The 24,516-nt window shown below is 41.2% G+C and overlaps 1 protein-coding gene across 5 annotated transcripts in view; it reads left to right on the top strand.

Annotated features, from left to right (window-relative positions):
• The window catches only part of RUBCN (rubicon autophagy regulator), a 73,030-nt gene extending 51,872 nt beyond the window's left edge, over nucleotides 1-21,158 (top strand). For 3 of the 5 annotated variants that reach the window (XM_054575161.1, XM_054575158.1, XM_054575157.1), the window contains 11 exons: nucleotides 31-132; nucleotides 2,546-2,620; nucleotides 8,797-8,857; nucleotides 13,529-13,661; nucleotides 14,316-14,461; nucleotides 15,052-15,116; nucleotides 15,574-15,812; nucleotides 16,335-16,396; nucleotides 16,851-17,004; nucleotides 18,096-18,189; nucleotides 18,416-21,158. In XM_054575161.1, the coding sequence (XP_054431136.1) occupies nucleotides 31-132; nucleotides 2,546-2,620; nucleotides 8,797-8,857; nucleotides 13,529-13,661; nucleotides 14,316-14,461; nucleotides 15,052-15,116; nucleotides 15,574-15,812; nucleotides 16,335-16,396; nucleotides 16,851-17,004; nucleotides 18,096-18,189; nucleotides 18,416-18,594 (1,310 nt within the window). In that variant the 3' untranslated portion in view covers nucleotides 18,595-21,158. The remainder of the gene's footprint in view (nucleotides 1-30; nucleotides 133-2,545; nucleotides 2,621-8,796; nucleotides 8,858-13,528; nucleotides 13,662-14,315; nucleotides 14,462-15,051; nucleotides 15,117-15,573; nucleotides 15,813-16,334; nucleotides 16,397-16,850; nucleotides 17,005-18,095; nucleotides 18,190-18,415) is intronic. The other 2 variants (XM_054575160.1, XM_054575159.1) reach the window with 1 other exon arrangement.
• The last annotated feature ends 3,358 nt before the right edge of the window (nucleotides 21,159-24,516 follow it).

Below are 24,516 nucleotides of genomic sequence, written 5' to 3'. Positions count from 1 at the left end.
TCCCTCCCCCACTTTTCTTACTGTTAACAGGCTTTCGGGTCACGTCCAGCAGCTCCCAGTTCAGTTCACGTGATTCTACACAGTTTTCTGACTCTGGTTCTGCTGATGAGGTTGATGAATTTGAAATCCAAGGTAAGAAGTGACACTTTGTTTCAAGGGAGCATTCATTACTTATTTCTTTGAATTTCTAACCAGGCTGAGGAGCTTTCCCTAACTAGGGATCTTTAATATAGTCCATTATGGAATGTTTTGGCTATTGTAAGGGGCAGCTTCTCTTGTAAAAAACAAAACCCCTTTAAAATTTTAGCAGAAAAGAACACAGAAGGGAAGTGTTCCAGGGGAAGTGGGCTGGCTGTTGAAGTCACCCTGGTGCTTCTTCCTCATTTGCAACTTTCCCTTGGATTCTCACTCGGATTCCTCCTGCTAAGAGCCTAGGACTGGCCCTTACCTACATGAAATTAGAATCTTATTCTCTTGTATTCTGTAACACAACTGAAATTGTTTCATTGTGTTTAAAAGGAGCTTTATCATAATCCTAAGAGAAAAGGACAGAAAGAGTCACTGAGGGGGGAAAAGGAAGAACAATAAAGTTTACAAAGTAGAGCTTCATTTTCTATCCCACTGTTGCTAAGTTGCTTAGCAGAAGCACAGACTCTTGTAGTTGTTCTTGTCATAAGCATCTGCAGAGGGAAGAGGAGGGGTTGTAGTCTGGGAAGGCAGTTGTGTTAAATTAGGTTAACCCATGATTAATGGGTTAATTAATTCCTGCAAATCATAGATTTCTTCAAATTCCTATCAGTGTAACAAACCAACAAACAGACAAACTAACCAAAATATAGTTCAGGGACATAGCTTTTCCCCCATGGGTGAAACCAAGAGTAATTTTCTTATAGAAGATAAATTGAATCTGTAATTCTCCATTGTAACATGATGATGAATAGATAGGTCTTTTATTGCATGAGGCTCTGATTTTCTGTTTACACCAATTCAGAGTACACATTCACCTGCACAAACGTCCAGGTGTGGTAGCCAGGTTTTCTCCTCATTCAGAAATAGAATTTTTATGCATATTTTTCCAGGTTTCCGGGAAGTCTTCCTTCTGTATTCCCCATAATGTATCTGATCTCTATTCATTACAATAGTAGTCACGTAAAACTCATTATTATTATTTGTTGGTTTGTATGTGGTTTTCCAATAATTCTCTAATTCTCTGACACCCACTGAGTATCCTGTAATTCAACTCTAACACTAACTTCTGGAGCACTCACCCGACTCCACAGCTTAAGACCTCAATCCCATATTAGATGCCAGCCATAAATGGGGTTACCAGGCTACCCAAATGTCTCCCCAGCCAACTACAAATTCAGGGGTTCCTATGACTCCCCACTCAGGTTCAATAATTAGCTAGAATGACTCACAGAACTCAATAAGGCATTATGTTTATAATTACAGTTTATTATAAACATGTAAATGTTCATTTTTATGTACATAGGTACATGGGACAAGGTCCCCAAGGGAAAGGTCATCATTCTGAGTTTTTATCACAGTTTCATTATGTAAGTGTGAATGATTAAATCTTTGACCATTGGTGATTAAACCTAATCTCAGGACCTCTCCCCTCTTGGGAAATGGGAGTTGGGGCTAAAAGTTCTGGTAACTGGACCAATCCAAGCTATCTGGATGCCCCCCAAGAGTCCCCCTATTAAATAGCATAAACTCAGATATAATAGAAAGGGGCTCATTATAGATAACAAAGGACATTCTTGTCACTGAGAAAATAACAACGATTTTAGGAGCTCTGTGCCAGGAACCAGCCCCCAAACCAAATATATACTTTTTATTATATCACAATCTGATTGACTTGATCTCCAAATTAGAAAAAAAAATAAAAAGGTTTTGCCTCTCTCTTGGGATCAACAGTCAGAATTTCATGAGGATAATATTAAGGTAAATTCAAAACATCCTACTACACTGGGCATGGGTAAGTCTGTTCCTTGCAGCAAAGCAGAGAGCCAGGGGGAGCAGTGTAATCTGGAGGGAGCCAAATTTGGAATAGCCTGCCTGAGGGTATCATGAAATACACCAGTGGGCCTAGAAAAGATGTTCAATCAACTAACTCTCTAGTCAGTTGAAAACAGAAATCTTTAAAGGAAAAGACCTTAAGGCTGGGTTTCTCAAACTTTTGGCCCCATAATTCTTTGTGTGATAGACTGTCCTGTGCATTGTAGAATGTTAGCACCATCCTGGCCTCTACCCACTAGATGCCAATAGCACAGCACCCTCTCCCAAAACTGTGACAATCAAAAATATCCCCAGACATTGCTAGTTATAAAGTCTAGCAAAATCTCCAGTTGAGAACCAAGCTACAGTGAATAGTATAGCTTGTAGAGTATGCCCATAGTTTTAAGTTCCTAAAAGCAGTTTCATCTTTTGGAACAAAGTCAAGTCCTGAGTCCAGGAATATGTGGCTTAGAACTGTCATTTTCATTGGTTCTCTTCCTGTCTGAATACTAAAGGGCCTCCTTTTACAATCATTATTACACAGATGGTAGCGAAGGATCTAACCTGACTCACATGTCAAAGAACGGACTCTCAGTGTCAATGGCCTCGATGTTTTCAGGTAGTCTGTGTTGTAAGCATGAGTGCGCTTATACATGCATGCGTGTGAATGTTTGCGCCAGCCTTTGTACATAGGTTATGTGACATCTATCGACGTTACGAAGACTACAGGGTCTGAAGAACCAGCTGGACAAAACTGGACTTAAGCCAACTAAGAGCACTTTAGATGTTCATTTTCTTCTTCCTCATATGATCCCAACAATCCTCCTCACTGAGATTGTCCTTTTTTATCTTTCCCTACAGTGATACTTCTAGATGAAGTGGTTGTTATGGCTGATGGAGGTAGTAGACAGTTTAGAAAGGAATGATCAGATGAAGAAATTTTAGTTCGAATCTACAGCTAAGCTCCTGTCACACATCCAGATAGCAAAAGTCAGATAGAATGGTATGAAACTTTTAGTGTCTCTTTAGAGTTTTGAATTTGCAGAACCAAAAGCTATCTCTTTTATGTACTTTACATACAATTAGGATTTACTGCTGCAAATGTTGGATTTTAGTAATTGCTTTGTGATCCAAACAGATAGGCCTTCTGTTAGGTGGGACTAACTGTAAAAAAGTAGCAGTTTCCTACTCAAAGTGGCTTTACAACACACAAACAACAAAACTCAGGACTTTTATTAAACAGTTAATTTTAACTTAATATTGTCAGCAACTAGAATTTGAAATAATTATATTTAATTAGATCAAGATTTAGAGAAATAAAAGTAATTAGGTACCTTTTTCTGTCTTCCTGAACTGTTACAGTTTATTCTAACATAGTCTTCCCTTGCTTGAAAGGTAATTACCCTGTCACTTTTTAAGTGGTTTCTAATGTGCTTACAACCACAGTCCTTTGCTATTGCATTTATCTGCTGTAAGCCACTTCTCTGTCAGTCTACTTGAACCATAAAGCTTACCTTTATTTGATCTCCCTATTGTCCTTCACCCATTTTGGGAATGTTGAAGCTTTTTATATACACCAAGAATATGAAACGTTTTTCAATTAAAAAACTACTTTTTCTTGTGACCCGCATCCCCAGTGGGGCTTAGGGGAAAAGCAGTCAGAACAAGCCTCTCACAAAAGTTTACCTTCTTTTTACACATAGATTCCCAATTATGAAAGTATAATATACAATTCTTCTTTCTCTATTCTAGATTTCTTTATTGCTTTCTGTTTCTTTTCATCTCTTTCTGGCCTTTAATCAAGTTTATTACTGGTACCAAATTCTTTCTAAAAAGTGTCATACTTTTTTAAAATAAAATATTTATTTATTTTTTAGAGAGAGGGGAAGGGAGGGAGGGAGAGAGAGAAACATCAATGTGTGGTTGTGTCTCATGTACCCCCTACCAGGGACCTGGCCCGCAACCCAGGCATGTGCCCTGACTGGGAAACGAACCAGCTACCCCTTGGTTTTCAGGCTGGTACTCTATCCACTGAGCCATACCAGCCAGGGTGTAAAAAATGTCATACTTTTTATTAGCAATCTTTTTGATCATGTCTAAAGGGTTTTCTTTTTCTTTTTTTTGGTGCCTACTTTTAAGTTATCTGTGCTATTCAAGAGTCTCTTGGGCCCTGGCTGGTGTGCCTCAGTCGATTGAGCAGTTGCCTGAGAATCCAAAGGTCACCAGTTTGATTCCCAGTGAGGGCACATGCCTCGGTTTCGAGCCAGGTCCCCAGTTGAGGGCATGTGAGAGGAAGCTGATGGATGTTTTTCTCACACGTTATGCTTCTTTCCCTCTCTTTCTCCCTCCCTTACCCTCTCTCTTTAAAAAAAACACAACAAAACAAAAAAACTCTTGGGATCAAAATCCATAACATCCTTGGAAAAATTAAGAATCATGTTGCGGACATCACCTATGATAAATACTCTGTGTATTATAATACTCTGCCCAATAGAATCACTTTTCTTAGATTCTGATTCATCAAGTAGACCATATGGAACAGAAGTGTTTATGAAGGAAATAGATTTGAGAGTTACCTCCTCTTAGCTATATAATGAATATAAACCTTGTGATCATAGAAAACTTTGTATTCATTAACATCAGTTTCTTTTTAAAAATAATTTTAAAAACATACCAATATTTTATGGAGGTATAATTACATATCAATATTTTACCTACTTTAAGTATATAATAATTTTTAGTAAATTTACGAAGTTGTGCAACAGTCACCACAATCTAGTTTAGAACATTTTCGCCCTCCCAGTAAGTGCCCATTTACAGTTATTCTCATTCCCATTTCAAGCCACAGCCCAGTGCTAATCTACTTTCTGTCTCTGTAGATTTGCCTTTTCTGGACATTACATATTAATGGAATCATACAATAGTTGATCTTTTGTGTCTGGCTTCTTTTACCTTACCTATTTCTTTGATGGTGTCTGCCAAAGTGGTATGATTGGCAGTTTGGGAACTCGTGACTATTCGTGAATAGTCACGAGCTCCCAATTCCAGATAGTCTTTTCAATTTACTTAGTTATAGCATTTTGTTGTTCTTTTTATCTCCGTACCCCACTTTGTTCACTTCTGTTACAGCTGCATCAATTTTTTTTTCATCTTCCTTTGTACAATGGAGTCTTCTAGAACTTCAGTCTTCTGCACGTATATATCTATTTAGGGTCCAGTCAAGGGACAGAAACCACACAGTAATTTGAATAGAGAAAGTGTACTATAAAGAATTATTAACTATAATGAGGGATCAGAGTAATGGGAAACTGGCTCCTAAGGAGTAAAGAGAGCAGTAAAGCATACAGGACCAGCAGATACAGGCAGCAATCACTGTCCCTAGGGCCGAGATAGAGACCTGGGCTAGGAAGAAATGTAGAAGAGGGCCACATCTCCAGGGCTGATATTTAGACCTCCGAGTTCACTGGATGGTAGAGAAGTTCTCTGAAGTTGCAGAGATGCCCTGAGGGAGTGCCAGGGGATGCCTTCCACAGGAGGTGCCATGCCAAGGGCCTTCACCAGGAAAGCATTCTCTGGGGTGCCGGAGGAGGCTTCCGCCCAGAGAGGTGTCATATCTCCAATCTCAGGGGGAGCTGGAAGTGGCACTTGCTCTGCAGCTTCTCCAGGAGATGTCAAGGGAAGCTGTTTATGAGAAGTACCAGTACCGCTGGTAGCACTCCACTACAAAGCCGCCTGAAAGCATGCTTGCCTTGGGGAAAGTCACTTGCATTATAGGAATCTGCCTAGAGGAGCACTCAAGAACCTGCAAGAGAAACCCCTTACCCCTTCAGTGTCCCTCCGGTGCACTCTACTGACAAAGCTTAACATTGCACCAGCTCGCAAAAGATTAATGCTTACAAATCTGGCTCCGTTATCACAGAACAATAAGAAAGGTTTGGAGCTGAAAGGCAATAAATTGATAACTGGCACACTATATAAAAAGGGGAGTTCATGAACTATTTTCTGACAAGTTTTAAAATTACATTCCATTCAGAGCAATCAGTTACTTCTCCCTACCCTCCCATTTTAAATAATTTGTTCTCCTTTTATAACAAAAATAATTCCGGTTCTTCATTTTGAAGTGTTTTCTCTTGAGTCAGCGTAGGATTTCTAGATGTGTTGGGTAACTTATCTGCTAGAAGCAAAGCAAGATGGAAACCAACATTAAACTGGCCAGTAAATTTTGAAGGTGACTCTATTCCTGTCTTTGCTGATTTTGGTAGAGTAACAGGGTTTTAGCCACTTTTTCACTGATCATCCCTATACCAGTGTCTGGACATGCAAAAGTTCTCCTTATAATAATGTCATTATTTTTGTTGTTTGTTTTTATATTTTTTTTAAATTTTTTATCCTATTAAAACATCAGAGGCATTTGAAATCATTCCTTGTCAATGAATTGATAAAAAGTTTCATAATTATTTTAACTTCCATTTGGAAGGCAAGCTTCTTAAACATCTTTCTAAAGTATTTTCATTTGGGGTTCATTTAATCCATCCAGATGAAAAACTTCCTCCTCTTTCTTTACTCCCTAATTATCTTAGACCCTTGTCTACTTTTATCCAAATACTCAACTAGTGTTTCAACTGCATTAGCTTAACCATCTTGAACTGACTTGAGAGTCAACAGGATGCAGCAGAAGCCTAGTATCCACAGGCCTTCATGATACTTGACCAGCGTGAGGTGTCACGTCCCTTTTCATGTCAGACACTGCCATTTCCCCTTCACTCCTTGGGTAAGATTCTCACATCCAAACCTGTGTGGACTTCCGCACTCTTGGAAGTATTCATGATTAGCAAGGAAGTCATTGTACCTGTGGTAAAAATAAGAAACATGATAAAGTATGACTTGACTATATTGAATATTCTCCAAAGAGGAGAGACCGATGTTTTTCCCTCAAAGAAAATAATATTTTCTCTCTTTGAGGATGAAGAATTGCTGAATTTTTTTAATGAAGATGATTATTTCCTTAGCAATGATGAAATATTAGTCACCTTTCTGGCGTGCAGTGTTTTGTTTAATAGTCTAGTCCTAAAGTAACAACATTAGTTAGCTCTTTATTCAAGGATATTTGTCTAAGATTTTCTCTCATTTTTCCTTTTTTATCACAGTCAAACAAGCTAAAGTTTGCTTTTTGCTTTTAGCCAATTAATTATTTATTTGGGAAATGATTTCTAGAAACCTATTATGTACAAACCACTCTGAGGACTGTAAGGACAAGGCAAGACTTAAGTACAATCCAAGACAGTGTGTTATTTGAATGAATGTTACAAACCAAATGGCCTGTAAAGGTTTACTACTGCCCAGAATTGTTTTTTCTTCTCTTTAGAATGGAATAGACCACTACCAGTATATTGGGATCTGGGTTTTGGTGGTGCAAATTTAGGTGGATAATTATGATATATATGAACTTCTTTGTTAAATAAATTAAATTTTTAATTAGTCAAAAATATTGTTGCTGTCTAAAGTTTTTCTGTGCTTAGAGAGAATATAAAAGTTGACAGATTTCAATCCTGATCTCTTACTTGTGTATATAGCTTTGAAGACATTGATTTGTTAGGAATATTGTTTGAATATAAACTTGTATACAGAGCCCAGTGTTAAGTATTTTAGGGCCTAACAGAAGAATTAGACAACGATCTCATTTACTCACAAGGAGATTTTTATCATCTAATGATACATACAAAAAATAGAGGAAATGTGAAGAACAATTCAGCTACTCATAGGCAAGTACAAAGTGATGTCATGCAAGCTCTGTTGAGGAGCTTGAATGCAGTAGATTGATCATTGTGTAGGTTTAATTAGGAAAAGAAGGTCTTTTCTCTGGCATCAAGGAAATGAGGGATTAGACTTGTCTCAACAGTCTTGTTTTCATGAATAGGTTCTATATGCCTTTCTTGAACATGGCTGCTATATTTCACATTCCCCCCATCCAAGTATTTGGGTAGGTGAGGTCTGTGGAGGTTCAGGCATATCATTATTAGAAATCCTCTTCAAAATCCTTTATCAGAAATATGTGTTGAAAAGCCTGAGAGTGCTGTAATAAAGACCATGTTGAATAGCTCTGTGAAAATGTTGTTTATCACGCTCCTCCAGGGACTTGCCAAGCCATAGAGGAATTTTTTTCTTTCCTGTACTGCCAGAAAGGAAGCAAATCTTTCCATTAAGCTTTTTAAGGATAAGAAAGACTTCTCACCTTCATGGGTAATAGCAATAGTGCTCAAATGTTAGAAGCAAAGTTCCAATTCCACATATATTTAATGAGTAACTTCTGTGATCCAAGTTCTGTGTTAGGTACTGATTCTGTTATGAAAAAAGAGCTAGTTAAGAGTTCTTGCTTCTGAGAGTTTATTATTTAAGAAGCCGCGAGATACAGAGAATGAGGGAGAGAGTGGAGTAATTTATTTCATGTTCCTGCTTGGTAGAGGATGTGTCCCTGTGTGCCTTAGGATGCTTCCTTTTCTTGTTCACTGTTTTGCACCAAGTCTGTTTGTTATTCCACCTGGATCTGTAGCCACTTTGACCCTCTCAATGCTATGTTTACTGTCACTAATTCAGCCTGGTTGTGACTTGAACAGAGTCAAACCATAAATTATGTGTAGAGCTGCACCTGGACTTTGCTCCTTATCCTGCATAGAATGTAGCACCTAGCTGCTTCCCTGAGTGCTTAGCTGGCAATAGCTTGGAAAGGTTTCCATTGTTATCTCTTATCACCTCTCTTTCCATTTCCTATTCCACTTACATCTGATTTCCATTTAGATGCTGACATCAGAAGGAGCACAGCCTCAAACAACAAATCCTTGATTTCCTCCCAGACCTTGTAAGTACTTTTTAAAAAAATAAGTAAAACCGTAGTTCATTTATTTTGTTCTTTAGCTTTCACATGTAAGTAAAATCATATGGTATTTCCCTTTCTCTGACATATTTTACTTAGCATAATACCCTGTAGGTCCATCCATGCTGTTGCAAATGATAAGATTATGTTATTTTTAAAGGCTGAGTAATATTCCATTGCATATATGTACCACAGATTTTTGCTTTTTCTTTTTTGATTGTTTTTATTTTCATTCTTTTAAATTATGTTTATTTTATTACAGTTTTCTCAATTTTTCCCCCTTTGCCCTCCTCCACCAGTCCCACCCCGCCCCTCCTCCCACAGTCACTTCCCACTGTTTCCCCATCCATGGGGCATTCACACATGTTCTTTGTTAATCCCTTCTCCTTCTTTCCACCATTGTCCTCCTTCCCCATCCCCTCTGGTCACTTTCAGTCTGCTCCATGTTTCCATGCCTGCGGTTTATTTTGTTCCTTAGTTTATTTTGTTCCTTAGTTTATTTTGTTGAATATAGTCCATGTATAGGTGAGGTCATATGGTATTTGTCTTTCACCAACTGGCTTATTTCACTTAGCATAATATTCTCCAGTTCCATCCATGTTGTCACAAAAGGTAGGAGTTCTTTCTTTCTTTTTCTTTTTTAAATGTAGATTGATTTTATTTATTTATCTTTTTAAATGTCAAAATCCATTATAAAATATATGAAAATTTAAATCCATTATAAAGTCTCAGCAATTAAAACAGCATAACACCAGCACAGAAATAATCAAGTGAATCAATGAAATAAAGTGAGCATTCTAGAAATAAACATATATATCTGTCAGACAATGTGATATATGATTAAATTGATATTTTGAATCAATGGGGAAAATAAGTTTATTCAACAAATAAGGGGCATGGATCACTCTTGAAATAAAACAAGTACAGAGCCCTATTTCACACATTTATACAAAAAAATATTTAGGTGACTTAAAAATCAATATGTAAAATCTAAGGAGTTTTAGGAGAAAATACAAAATAATATACTTCTTACCCTGAAGTGAAATATTCAAAATCAGAAGCTATAAATATTCACCGAATATGAATATATTAAACATCTAACACAGCATAGTAATATACATATAAAAGAAGTTAAAGGACAAGTAATAGAATAAGAAAGTATTTGCAACACAGCTAAAAAAGGGGTAATTGGTTTTTTTTAGGGCAAAAATTCTACATTTAGTCAAAAAATGGATAAAGAATACAAAGAAGTCATTTAAAGGTTTTTAAAATTAATAGAAATAGGCAAGAAATATACAAGAAGAGGTTTAGTTTCAATAATAAAGTGACAATTAAAATAACACATCATTGTCACACTCAGATTAATATGTATTTAAAAATATAAGTAATATCAAGTATTGGTGACTGTGAAAGGAACTGGATATTCATAGACTCTTTTTATTTATCTTCTTAAAGCAGTCCCTTTAGCATATCTTGCAATGCTGGTTTGGTGGAGGTGTATTCCTCTAGCCTTCTTTTGTCTGGGAAACTCCTTATTTCGCCTTCCATTTTAATGGAGAGCCTTGCTGGGTAGAGCAGTCTTGGTTGCAGGCCTTTGCTTTTCATTCCCTGGAATATTTCTTGCCATTCCCTTCTGGCATGTAGTGTTTCTGTTGAGAAGTCAGCTGCTAGCCTTACCAGGGCTCCCTTACTTGTTACTACCTGTTTCTCACTTGCTTCCTTTAGGATTCCTGTGTTTGTCTTTGATATTTGTCATTTTAATTATGCTGTGTCTTGGAGTGGGTCTCATTGGGTTCCTTTTGAATGGGACCCTGTGTGCGTCCTGGACTTGTGTGACTTTTTCTCTCCTCCAATTAGGGAGGTTTTCTATAGTTACTTTTTACAACAGGTTCTCTATCCCTTTCTCCCCTTCACCTTCTGATATCCCTATTATACAGATATTATTATGTTTCAGGTTGTCCTGCATTTCCCTAAATGCCTCTTCATTCTTTTTGAGTCTTTTTTCCTTTTCTTGCTCTTCCTGGGAGGTTTTTTCTACCTTATCCTCTAGCTCGCTGATTCACCCCTCTGCTTTATCTAGCCTGCTTTTGATTCCTTTGACTGTGTTCTTCAATTCAGAAATTGTATTATTCATTTCCTCTTCTCTCTTATTGATAGTTTCTATGTCCTTCTTCATGCTGATATGGTTTGCAATAAGTTCTTCATACTTCCTTGTAGCTTTTTGTAATTCTCTCTGAGCTCACTGAGCTCATTGAGCTTACTTAGAACTGTTGTTTTGAGCTCAGTATCTGATAGTTGACCTGCCTCTATTTCATTTATTCCTCTTCATGGGGATTTCTCCTTGCCCTTCGAGTGGGGGGTGTTTCTTTGTCTTCCCATTATTTGTGAGACTCTTCTTTTTTGCTTCTGTTCCTTAAATTGATCTTTCTTGATGTCCTGACTTTGTGGTGGGAACTTCTATGGTAGGTGACCATTGTTTTTTCTTTCTGGATCTGCCTCTGATAATGTCAGCTATTGACCCTGTCTGACCTCGGGCAGTCTATTCAAGACTTCTAGGAATCTACTGTCTGTGGCTGTCTCCTTCAGCTGTTAATATAGTCACTCCACACTCAGCAGGCTGACTTAGGCACCACAGGGTGGGACAAAGTCCCTCCTGGGGGTGGGGTTATTGGGTCTTCTCACGCTGCTGCCTCTCAGAGGAGTGGTCTGCTTGAGCTGGATGGATGCTGCTGTCTGGGGGAGGAGTCAGCACCGGGATCCTGCTGTCTATTCTCTCAGTTCTCTCCCCAAAGTCTCTGTTTCCAGTCTCTTCTCAAGTGTCTCTGGACCACTCTGCACCCCCTTTAGCCAGGGATATACTATCTGTGGCTGCCACTCTGTACTTAGCAGTCAGGCTTTAGCACTACCAGGCCAGAGCTGAGTCCTTCCTGGGGCGGGGCTATTGTGTCCTCTCATGCCCTTGCCACTCAGGGGAGTGGTCCACCACCTGATGGCTGCTGCCACATGGGGGATGAGTCAGCACCGGGATCCCACCAGCTACTGAGTTCTCTCCCCAAAGCCTCCTTCCCCAGTCTCTCCTCAGGTGTCTCTATCCCAGTTTGCACCTGCCTTTGACGGAGACCAGGGTAAATGGCTGCAAGTACAGATTTATGCATTGGCCTTTTAAATGGCTCTCTGTCTCTGGCGGAGAGCAACCCTGCCAGCTTTCACCGCTGGCTGTCATCTGTGTACTTTCTGGGCTCTGGTGCTGTAGGCTGGAGATCCCTGCTTATGATTTAGACCCTGCTCTTCTCAGGGGGATCCAACTGACCGTTTCAATATCCTTTGGGTGTTGCCACCCGTGGGCACCCTGCCCGCCTTCTCGAGTCCCTACCGCACCCCTTACCAGTTAGGTTGTGCTAAATCTGATTCTTCTATCTGTCTGAGATTATAAGGCTCCTCTCTCGCTATTGTTCAGTTGTGTGTTCCAGGTGATTTCTCCACAATTTAGTTGTAATTCCAGATTGTTCTTGGCAGGAAGTCAGTGTGACTTCCACTCACTTTTTCGCCATCTTGATTCCCCCACCTGTATCACAATTTTTTTATCCACTTGTCTCTTGATGGATGCTTGAATTGCTTCCATACCATGGCTATTGTACATAACACTGCAGTGAACACAGGGTGCATATATCCTTTTAATGTTTTGGGTTTCTACGGATATATTCCCAGAAGTGGAATTCCTAGGTCTAGGAAGCTCAAATTGGTAGTTACAAAATAGTCAGGGGATGTAAAGTATAGCATAGGAAATATAGTCAACAATATTATAATAACTATGTATGGTGCCAGGTGGGTAACTGAAATATTGGGGGATCGCTTTGTAAAGTGTATGACTATCTAATCACTATAACTGCCTGAAACTAATATAAAATAATATTGAATGTAAACCATAATTGAAAAATAGAAATAAAAAAATAAAAAACTGCTGTATATGAAGAAACAAACCCTGTTCTTGGCATTTGGAATGGAAAGACCATGGATAAAGCCATCCACATTCACGAAGAGGCAGAGATAAAGGGATGGGACTGCCTGATGGCGGCAAGCCCAGGGGAAGAGAGCAGAAGATCATTGGTTCAAAAGGGTTAGAGCAGGGCTAGAGGCAAAGCTTGCAGTGTGAATTGTTCCTTCTTTCCTAACAGATTGTACCAGAGGCCCACAGAAGATTAGGTCTCAAAATTGAAAAAGGTGATCATGATTTCTGACTAAGAAATCAAATTGAACAGGTTCCACATTGTAATCACTCATTTGGGAGTAGCAATAGCCCTTTATAGTCCACAAAGCAGTTTTCACACTTTATTTTTTAAACAGGCATTATGATCCCCACTTTGCAGTAAAGTGGAGTTTAGAGAAAGGAAGTGGTACAGAATTCTTAACTAGCAATGCCATACAATGCTAGTAAGTAGGATATGAGCCTCAGTCTTAGGAGTATAAGAGCCATATATTTCCCACTATACATGTATCTAAAGAGAATGAGAAAAGAAACTTAGCAGACAACACTTAGTAGTGCAAGTGTTTTCTCAGCCCAGAAATCACTGCATATGATACCAAATTCTGAAGGGAAGGCTCCTATATTTCTGTCTTTTCTCTTTGTTCAGCTTTCCTTGAATCTGTTTTTTCCAGTTCCCACTGCTCCCTGCACTCCACATCCGCTGAGGCAGTGGCCATGGGGCTCCTGAAGCAGTTTGAGGGGATGCAGCTTCCGGCCGCCTCGGAGCTAGAGTGGCTAGTTCCAGAGCATGATGCCCCTCAGAAGGTAGATTCCTCAGCTTTTTCTCCACCCTCTGTACAGCTCCAGGAAGTCATGAGCCTTTTTGATACGGTTCTCTTTTGTCACATGTCCCCAGTTTAGAATGAGCCTATGTGTCTCCCTCCTTACTCACATAAGACATTCCTTATGATTTGTGAATGAATGACTGAATGAATGAATGCTTGCCTAGGTGTTCCCTAGCACTTATCAAAACAGGAGATAATGGCTCCTTCACTGTCCTTATTCCACATGACTGCTCACTAGACCCAGAGGCAGAAATCCTGTATGTGACCACCGTTGAGACACTGACTGTGAGAAAGTGAATTACTCAGATTCTTCTTTGCTCTGCAGCTGAGTAAGGCATGAAGCACCCTGGAATCCCAGGAGTCCTGGGGTGGGTTCTGGGACTGCATCAGCAATGGGTGTTACCACACTGGGATGCTGTTTTTGTTCCTTTTACTTCTTGAAACCAAGGCCCTTATTTCTAGTGGTCTGGTGCCTTATGGTTTCAAGGGCCAAGGTTCCCTGAATCCCTTACCTAACCTATGATATTCCTGAAATGTCTTTCATTGACTAAGCTTCTTTCATGACCAGAAGGTTCAAGCATGTGTGTTCTCCCAGACTGTTCATGTTAGATCACCCTGTGCTTTTCTCCTGTAGCTCCTGCCGATCCCTGACTCACTGCCCATCTCACCAGATGATGGGCAGCATGCTGACATCTACAAACTGCGTATTCGTGTTCGTGGCAACCTGGAGTGGGCGCCCCCCCGGCCTCAGATAATTTTTAATGTTCATCCAGCCCCAACGTGAGTAGCCAGTGGCTGTGCCCTCTGAAAAACAGATACATTCTCTTTGGATTGTCAGATTCTCATCCTCATCCTCGTCCTCTAGCCTCTGTATCCAATTGTACATCCCACACAATTCTAAGAGGCAGAAGTAGCGGATTATCCATTTTGTCTGAGTCTTACTCTTAAACCTCCCACTCCTTCCCAGAGCTACCTGGAAATGAGGTTTTTTATCATTGGCCTTTCTAACCTGTTGCCTTCCTCGCAATAGTTCTGTGAGCTTACTGGTTTTTCTTCTCTTTTTAAGATGGATGGATGATTGCTTTTCTTTTCTGTTGTTTTCTCTTCTTTACTATTTCTCATCTCACATTTGTACAGAAAATGTGGTTCATTATTGGGGAGAGTCACTGCCTAGACCTAAATTCTAACCTTATAATCCTTGGTTTGAATTGGTTCTCTCAATAGGTTCAGTTTGTCCAGTTCTAAAAAATAGGTAAATGCCCTTCTCTTCCCACCCTTAACAAGAACCCTATGTTTGTATCCTCGTCCTTCACATTTGAGGCCTCATATTGCTGGTGTCTGCCAATCCCCTCTCTTTCCCCTTTCCTCAGGAGGAAAATTGCTGTGGCCAAGCAGAATTACCGCTGTGCAGGATGTGGCATCCGCACTGACCCTGGTGTGTATCTTCTCTGACCCCCATACAGACTCCAGGGGCTTTATTCTTTGACATGCTTGGGCAGGGGGCTGGTCAAAGAAGGTGGTAAGAGGAGGTGACAGACAGAACTGTGGAAAGGGGTCTAGGGGGCAAGGGGTAATACTAGGCGAGAACACTGTCAGTCAGGGAGAAATTATTGCTGGGAGCACATTATCAGGATTGGGTACTTTCAGCCAGGTTCTTGGAGGCTGGATCTTACCAATTCTGGCAAGGTTTGTTTCCTGAGTTGCCTCCACGTGGTACACAAAAACCACAGGCCCCACTATGTGGGTTTCTGCCACCTTTGGGAGCTCAGAAAGAGCTGGCTAGAGCTCACTGGCCATCCCTTCCTGCTCTTTCAAAAGGAAAAGCACAGCTGCCTCACCAGCTTATAGATGGGAAGACCACATCTGACCTTTTGACTTCCTGGTTTTTCCAGATTATATCAAGCGTCTGCGGTACTGTGAGTACTTGGGCAAGTACTTCTGTCAGTGCTGCCATGAGAATGCCCAGATGGTTATTCCCAGCCGGGTTCTGCGCAAGTGGGACTTCAGCAAATATTATGTCAGCAATTTCTCAAAGGACCTGCTCATTAAGATCTGGAATGACCCTCTCTTCAATGTGCAGGACATCAACAGTGCCCTCTATAGGAAAGTCAAGCTGCTCAATCAAGTTCGAGTAAGATCCTTGAAACGGTCCATCATTGATTATCCTTCCCGTCCTCTCCCTGTGTTCATTTGTACAGGCTTTTCCCAAGATCACCTCCTGTCTCTTTGTCACCATGTCAGAGCTGTAACCATCTCATCATTCATTCTTTCTCTATGTACTTTCTCTTGCCATTTCCCAGGTATCTGTCTAGTTAGCATTTGAAACCTGCCCAGGCAGCTCTGAAGCTGTAGATAGCACTCAGTGACAAAAGCAGGATTTCTCCCATCTCTGAAAATATTATGAATGGAGGAGAGGGTATCAGGTGGGAAATTCAACTTCTGGATTTCTTAGCTGTTCCCAGCTGTGTATGTATTTTGGGCAGATTGGCCTAGCAGAAGGGCTGACTGGAATTCACTTGAAATTGAGTTGTTGAGTTACAGGCATAGAGAACCATCTGGCTCCCAGGGTTTAAAGGTAATGGTCTAATGGTTGTTTCTCTCCTTTTCATACCCTTTCTTACCCCCCACCCACCACTACAATGTCTGTCCTCAGCTCCTACGGATCCAGCTGTATCACATGAAGAACATGTTCAAAACATGCCGATTGGCCAAAGAGTAAGTCTTGTGTGGAGGTCAGAGGCCTCTGGCTGAGTTAATGTCTCTGAAAGAAACATGTCCCAGCAGTTGGCCCTTGTTATGTGAAGGAGAGTGAGGGGATGTTACAGAAAATTCCAGAAATGGCAAGTGAGAAGCAGTAACTGTATCCTTCTCCCTAGAAGGCGAAATTTGTGCTGATCCTATCCAGTCAGGCCCACCACTCTTTGCAGGCTGGCATGAATCACTCTACAAAAGGGTGTAACAGTCCCTTCTGCCACCCAGACACCTGGTAGTATGGGAGGGTTGGGGTGGCCCAGAACACCTGGCTTGGCTGAGTGTCGCCCATTTTATTACCTCTGTCTGGAACCCTTCTCTGTCCTTATCCTGCCTCTGGATAGAGATCTTTCTACACGGATGTGCCACATGAGGTTTTCATTCTCTGCTCCCACCCACTTCCCCTCTTCTCCTGTAGCCTTCTAGATTCCTTTGACATAGTTCCAGGCCACCTGACAGAAGATCTCCACCTGTACTCGCTGAATGACCTGACTGCAACCAGGAAGGGGGAGCTGGGGCCCCGGCTTGCTGAGCTCACCAGGGCAGGGGCTGCCCACGTGGAGCGGTGCATGGTGAGAAAGCCTTGCTTTAGTAGGCAACGGGACCCTTGCTTAGAGATTTAGGTTGTGGGGTAGACCCAGGGTTCTTGGCATTTAGTTCTAGGAAATTGAAATGGCCTGTCAACACTGAGAGGAACTGGACAGGATTGCTATTCCCTGGGTTGGTGAACAGCTAAATCATCCAGATTGAAAGAATCTAGAATTAGAAGGGCATTTGGTGCTGGCATTGCCCCTGGGTAACTGGGCAGTTCTAAGCAGACCTTCACTAAGGAATCGTCGTGGTGTGGGAGGAGAACCTGGCTTAGTATCTGGAGAGGGCCTAGGTCGCGACTTTATCATTTTCGGTCACTGTGACCAAAGGAAATACTTTGCCTTCTCTGAGGTGAGCCTTAATCTTTTTTTGTCTCAAAAAATGAAGTGCATAATTACTACGCAGTGTCCTTTCTTCTTGCTCTTTTTGAGAATTGATGAAATAATTTATGTGATCGCATTTTGTAAGCTTTAACAGTTCTATAGATTCAAATTATTGTTCTTGATACACTCAACATGCCAGAAATTTAGAAATTTTATTTTTAGAATTTCCCATTTTAGATTATGCCCAGTTCGTTTTCCTGTTATAGTCCCAGAATTAGTGCTTAAAATGTAACAGAGGCAATTTGAAAGATATAACTGTAATGTAACTCAAGGGTTGGGCATTATTTTGGAGAGAGTCTTGCCTTCACATTTTATCTTAATTGGCTGTGGTTCCTATTTCAAAATAAAATCATTACCCAGACTGGAATTTTGACTTCAGGAAACCTTTTGGGCACTATTCTATTCTTTTCATCTCTTCATGGGGAGCCACTGTCATTGGCAGGGTTTCTCAAACTCATGTCTCTCTCATCTCCTCCTTAAAGCTTTGTCTAACATTGCCCAGCCCTGTCCTAGTTTAGCGGTCACACTTCTAAGTCTTGCCTGGCTCTTTTCTGAAGGCGAGAGAGAACACCTTACAGCCCACTTAAGTCTCATTTATATTTTGCACCTCCCTTCACTTTTGTTCGCCCTCTTGTACCAGTTCCTGGTGTGCTGTCCATCATTTTGCTGCCTGTCTTTTTCTTCCCCAGCTCTGCCAAGCCAAGGGCTTCATCTGTGAGTTCTGTCAGAATGAGGATGACATCATCTTCCCTTTTGAGCTCCATAAGTGCCGGACCTGTGAAGGTGAGGTCTGGTGCCAGGGGTGCAGTGGGACAAATAAGACTGAACACACAGCTGATTTACTTCCCTTCAGCCAGTCCTGTTAATAAGAGTTGGGCTGGATTCAGCAACCCCCTGAGTTTCACCACAGGCACCCTGGATCACCGTGGTGAAAGGGGCTATAGTAGCAACTTCCTGCCTGAGATAATACAAATTGTGCTCTTCTCTCTCACTTTCCCATCCTGAACAGAATGTAAAGCATGTTACCATAAAACTTGTTTCAAGTCTGGAAGCTGTCCCCGGTGTGAGCGGCTACAGGCCCGGCGGGAGTTGCTAGCCAAGCAGAGCCTAGAGTCCTATGTGTCAGACTATGAGGAGGAACCCACTGAAGCTTTGGCCCTAGAGGCTACCGTCTTGGAGACCACCTGAAGCAAGCACGTAATGCCCTTTCTGTAGGGGCTAGGGCCACAAAATGCAGAACTGAGCCACTGGGTTTTTTTTTGTTATCATTATTATTTTTTTATGATTTGTCTAATGTCCATTTGTTGCCAACCTTTGTTCAGTTGGTGGGGTCCAGTCTGTTCTGACAATTTGTAGGTACCAGGTATTTCCATCAGAACTGACACAAGGGTTCTTAAGTGAAGCTTTGTTCAGGGAGTAGACAGTGAGACCCAATTCTTCTGACATCCATGGCCTATTTCACTTGGACCAGATCTGGTTTCTGCTGCATCTCAAGTGTCATTTCCAGTTTTATTTTGTTTTAGTTCTGGAGCTTCTGAGCCAGGCCTGTCTCAATCAACCTACTGCTCCTTTGTTGCTGAAACAAGATGATGGAGTTTTCTCTCTCCCAGTCCTGAAATCAGATCAGACTGTACCCTGAGGAGAAGCAGCAGAGAATGGTACTACATTGTGGACATTCTGTCCAGCTTAGGTATTTCTGAGGACATAAAGACAGCATTATTACCACCCTGGAATCCACAGAGACCTCAAAGAGGCAGCCATGACTTCCTTGTTTGAAGTATTTTTGGCATAAATGATGTGACACCTTACTTTCTTTATCTACCCCAGTGCTCTTGAAGCAAAGAACAGAAGTAATAGTTAGGCCAGGCCCATTTATAGCCTCACACCAAGCATAAGTGAGGCTACAACTCTGTTGCTTAAGGAGAATATATTCAGTCAGAGGAGCTGTTGGTCTTCTTTTAGATGATAAGGTCCCTAGCTCTGGCATAGGTCTGATGCCACCCTAAACTGAGGACAGAAACCCCATCCACCATTGTCTTTTGTGCGTCACTTGCCACTGTGTCCTCTGATAGATGGTCATTGTGATTCTGAGTAAAGTGCAGCCCAACTCCATTCTCTCTCTCTTCCCTTCCTGTAACAGAGCTGGGACCTTTCCTGGTGGCTGATCTCTTGCCTTAGTTTTTTTTTGTCAAAGTTGGAGAAAAAGCTTCCTGCTGTTAGTGGTGTTAGAGAACTTGACAATTTATGGATGTGAGTATGAATGTTCCTGTATTCTTGGCATAACAAGAGCCTTTATGCTAACTCTGCACTGAACTTTTTAGCCTGGTGATAGTCCTATGTTCATTCTTTTCGTATTATTAATTTTAACGCACATTTTTATTGTGTGTTTTAATCTGTGATCTGTGGGAAAAGTTTTTCACGGGACCATGTATATGCTTGTGGTGTTCTTTAAGTTGCTGTAGCTCCTGACAGGCATGTAAAAACACTGACCTGTATGTAAAATACAGCAACTTAAAGAACATTGCTCTACGGGCTGGCAGCTCTGTGACCTAAATTGGCATTTTTGTTCTGGGACTGCTTCCTGAGCACCTCTCTTACTATAGTTGCTTAGTAGTAGAAAAAACTTGGTGTGTGCGCTGCCCCAGGAAGCTAAACAGAAAGTTGCACGTGGTTGGTGGAAGCTGATAAGTGCCTTAGCTGGAAGCAACCAGGAGTCATACAGGAAGTAGAAGGGGCAGTAAGGTTAACAGTCAGGTCTGCGGCTGTACTGGGGCAGGAGGGAACAGAGAGGAACTGACCGGTGGCATTGGTCCCTCTGCCTCAAACTTGGGATCTGAAGGCTGCATCAGGCTGGAAAACCCTGAGGCTGTTCTCCCTTCAGTTCTTGGGGGAAGCTCTGAAAGCCAAGACCTCCAGCCCAGCCCTGTTTTAAAGGGCTGACCAGCAGCTTACTTGTCCTTCAAGGAGCTTTGGGAACGATTCCGTAAAACTCAGGGCTCACTAAGCCTGAGATTCAGATTCAGGGATTTGTAAAAATGATGAGCTCTACTTCCAGTTTTAGTTGAAATGGCAAATCCAACTCCTTACTTCAAGTCACTACACTGGAGGAGAAACATCTTCTCATTATTGTCCCTCCTGTTTCATATTAACATAGGATCAAAGGATGGAAAATGCAGGCACAGTTTCTAAAGCTGAGTTCAGCAATCTTACATGCTCCTGGTTTTTCACTTTTTTTTCTTCACCTCCCCGACCCCATCCCTTTAGATTGCATATCTGTTTTAGTGACCCTGACACTCTGCTGTCATCACTATTCAAATACCCATTTATTTATTTATTAGAGAGTAGGGGGAGAGAGGAATGAGAGTGGGATATTTTGAAAGCACTTTGCAACTTATCAGTACCTGAAAATCCCTGCTGAGGGGAGAAGCTTCGAATGCACTGAAGAGAGTTCCTTCTGAATGAAAGCAGGAAGAAGTGTCTTTTTCTATAAATAAAGGGGAAAAATTTTGCTTACAACGTGGAGACAAGATTCAAGACACAGCAGAACAGTGGAGCGCAAATATTTTCTACTTGAATGAGGCTGTACCTGACTTTCTCTGCTAAGGCTTAAGAACTTAACATTAAATTAACATAAATGGAACAAGAGTCTAAATCGAGATGTCCTGTGTGTGTACAACTCATGTTCTGAATTGGATTCCTATTTGCTGTAATTCATACACACCTAACAGCTCATTGTCATCTTTAATAAACTAAGGAAAAGAAATTGTGCCTTTCATTTGCCTGCCTTGACTTATCAGGAAATGGTATTGAGTGTCCACTGTAAAGAAGGCATGTCTGAAAGTTCAGGAGTTTTCTGTGTTATAATGCCAAGAAATCTGGCCCTTACAAGTCAGGAACAGTGGGTTGGAGTGCCTTGTCACTGATTTGCAGTGTGACTTTGAGCAGAGCACATCACCTCTCTGGATTTCTATTTCTCCATGTGTAAAAAGACTTTGTGGCACATAGTTCTTTTCCAGGGCACGGGTATGCCCCTGTAGATCCCCTTGCTGTAATGACCACTTAAGATAAGGTGCATGTTCCTCTCCACAACATCTGAATTGTCTTAAATGCTTTAGTCCCCACTTCTGTGAGTGATGGGCTCTGAGTTTCTATCTTGTGGCCCACTGGTGCTCCAGCTCCACCCTGCAACTTTCTGAACATGACCCCTTCTAAGACTTTATTCATCTCCAGCTGATATATCTAAAACCAAACATAAATATCATATTTCCCCAAATGTAACCATTAGTGAGTGACCCCAGTTTGAAAATGTAGTTGTCTTTGACTCCTCTGAGTCAGGTGGCATGTTCACCTAGTAAAGTATTATCTCCTTCCTACTACCTGTCATTAAGTTCTGTTGATTTTTCTCTTTAAATTAACCCCATTTCATTCTTTTTCTACCACTAGCACACAACTCAAGTTCTTATCTTACATCTCAGCCATCTCTGTTCATGCCAATCTTTTCCTATTTAATCATCCACCAAACATTTGGGAACGTATTGTGTTCTGGTTTCTGTGCTAGGCTCTGGGGCTGCAGAAGGGGACAAAATGGAGACAGTTCTTACCCTTAAGGTGCTAAGAGTCTTGTGGGGGAGACAGACACTGCCCAAAGTTGCCAAAATGAGTATGTAATTACAAGCCATAATAAGCTATAAAGGAAAAATGTAAATACTATTTAAAAAAATAAGTAATGGGAACTAATTTAGATTGGAGAAAAATAAGTTTCCTGAGAAAGTGATACTTCAACGAAGACCCCAAGAATGAGGCTCAGGGTAGGGAGAAAAGGGCTCCAGACCTGGACTAGCTAGCACATGTCCTGATCCTAAGATAGGAAGAGTTTGGGCAAGGAACTTCAAGGACTTACTACATGTTTTAGATTTTATCATAAACATTGGAAAGATGTGGAAGAGTTTTAATCAGAGGAGTGGCTGATCTGGTTAAAGTGTCAGTGTCCACTTTGCAGAGAATAGAGTAAAGCGAAAGTAAAAGCAGTGGGACATTCTTCTAGGGAGATGGCCACCATTGTTCAGGAAAGACATTGGACTAAGGTGTGGCATATTATCGCCATTCACAGACACCTCATTACCCAAAAACCTCTAAAAACAAGATAAATTCCAAAGCTGCTGCTCTGGCATTTTAAAGCAGGGAATGAAAGACTGGAGGGAAGATGTTGAAAAGTTACTGGCATAAATTACAGAATCCAAGGAAAAGGAACAGCTATACAGTGACACCAGGGCTAGTTCTGGGAACTTCAGCTGCAGGACTTGGAGACCTTCTCTTGAGTCTCATGCCAGAGAAGCATGCCAGAGGATAGAGTTACAGGGATTCTGTTGGGGACTCACCTCTGAATACAAGGGGCACAGCCTGAAGAAAGGGGAACTGTGAGCTGGCTAGTCATCCGTTGTGGCATTGATGTTCATCATTCTCTGGCCCCAAGTGTGTGTGTGTTTACTATGCCCTCTAATAGTATAAAGAGTAGACGTAATCTTCACAGCATCCTGGTTTAAGTGAGGCCCAACCCTGCTTCATTTTTCCTTTGAACTTTTGGCTTAGAGTATGGGAGAAAGAGATCACTGTGCTTGCCATATCCTGCTGGCTTTTCTGTCCTCATCAACTACAGTCGCCTCTCATATACAGTCTCTAGGGTATCAAGCTGCTTGCTTTTAAAAATTTTAATGATAGTGGCTGCCAGATGGCCCAAACTTTCCTTGATGTTCTTGGGATCAAAGAGGAATGTGATTAAAAGGGAAAGAATCTGCCTGGCACTACTCTCCTAGGAGCATGGAAAACATGATGTGCCTTGCGTACACACTTTCCTCCCTCAGTTCTGTGAACTGTTTCTGAAGGAGGAACTGCAAGCAGAAAGAGCTGTGCTCTAGCTTTGAAGGTACACTCACCAGTCAGATGGGTTGGTTTAAAATAAACCTTGAGTGGTGGGGTTTTGGTAGCCACCCCACTGAGAGGCCAACAGCAGACCATTTAGACACAAGTCTCGAACAGCAACACAACATACATGACCTGTAATCTTTAGGCAATGAGCCCTAGAGTCCCTGCCTTTTTTCTCTCTCTTGAAGCCCTGGAATTTCTCACCTGTTTTCCTTTCAGAGTCCAGAGTGCTAACCATGACACCAAGGAAGCTGCTCTGTTTTCCTTTCAAACAGTGACCTTTGTAGTCCCCAATTGGTTTTATGTCCCACTGGCCCACTGCCAGCCTCTCACCTACTCCCCCAAGTTTGTACAGGGGACATACAGGAAGCACACAACTACTTTAGCACTAGCAGTAGTGAGGGGAAATGAAGTAAAGAGCACCTTTCTCACCTCTACCCCTCACCTCCAGCCTTTTAAAAAAAATTTCTAATTGAAGAAAGAAATTCAGCCTAGATGCCAACAGTAGTTTCTACACAAAGAACTAGAATAAGTTTTTTGTTTTTTTCCCTTTACCACTGGAATCCCTGTAACCACAAATTAACTAAAAGAAAGCCCTGGCAAAGGGAAAAGCAGGAAATAAGGTCTGCAGAGGGAAAAGGAGTGAAAGAGTTTTCTCTTTCTCTCTGACTCAATAATATTTAAACTTAATTTTATAATATATGCTTTAAAATCCATACAAAGACAGTGAAAAGTTTCTCTTGCATTTCTATAGCAATGTGCCCAGTTTCTGTTTCATCCCCTTTGGATGCCACCCATTATTTTCTGCTTATCCTTAGAGTTTCTTTATGCAAATACAAGCAATTGTTTTATATTTTTTTTTCTTTTCCTTTTTTTAAGGGTTTTAAAAATTTCTCTTTAACTTATTGATTGATTTTTTTAGACAGGAAGGGGGGAGAGAGAGAAACATCAATTTGTTATTCCACCTACCTGTGCATTCATTGGTTGATTCTTGTTTGTGCTCTGCCTAGGGATCTCGCACCCTTGGTATACTGGGACAATGCTCTAATCAACTGAGCTACCTGGCCAAGGTACCCTTCTTTTTTCATTAAATTTATTGGGGTGACATTGTTCACAAAATCATATAGGTTTCAGGTGTACAACTCAGCAAAACATTATCTGCACCCTGCACTATGCACCCATCACCCC

The sequence above is a fragment of the Pteronotus mesoamericanus genome, unplaced genomic scaffold, assembly GCF_021234165.1.
Source record: "Pteronotus mesoamericanus isolate MK-2021 breed Mesoamerican mustached bat unplaced genomic scaffold, CSHL_Meso_final contig_27, whole genome shotgun sequence".
NCBI lineage: Eukaryota > Metazoa > Chordata > Mammalia > Chiroptera > Mormoopidae > Pteronotus > Pteronotus mesoamericanus.
The sequence above is the reverse complement of the archived record's forward strand: the minus strand, read 5'-3'. Positions and strand labels throughout refer to the sequence as shown.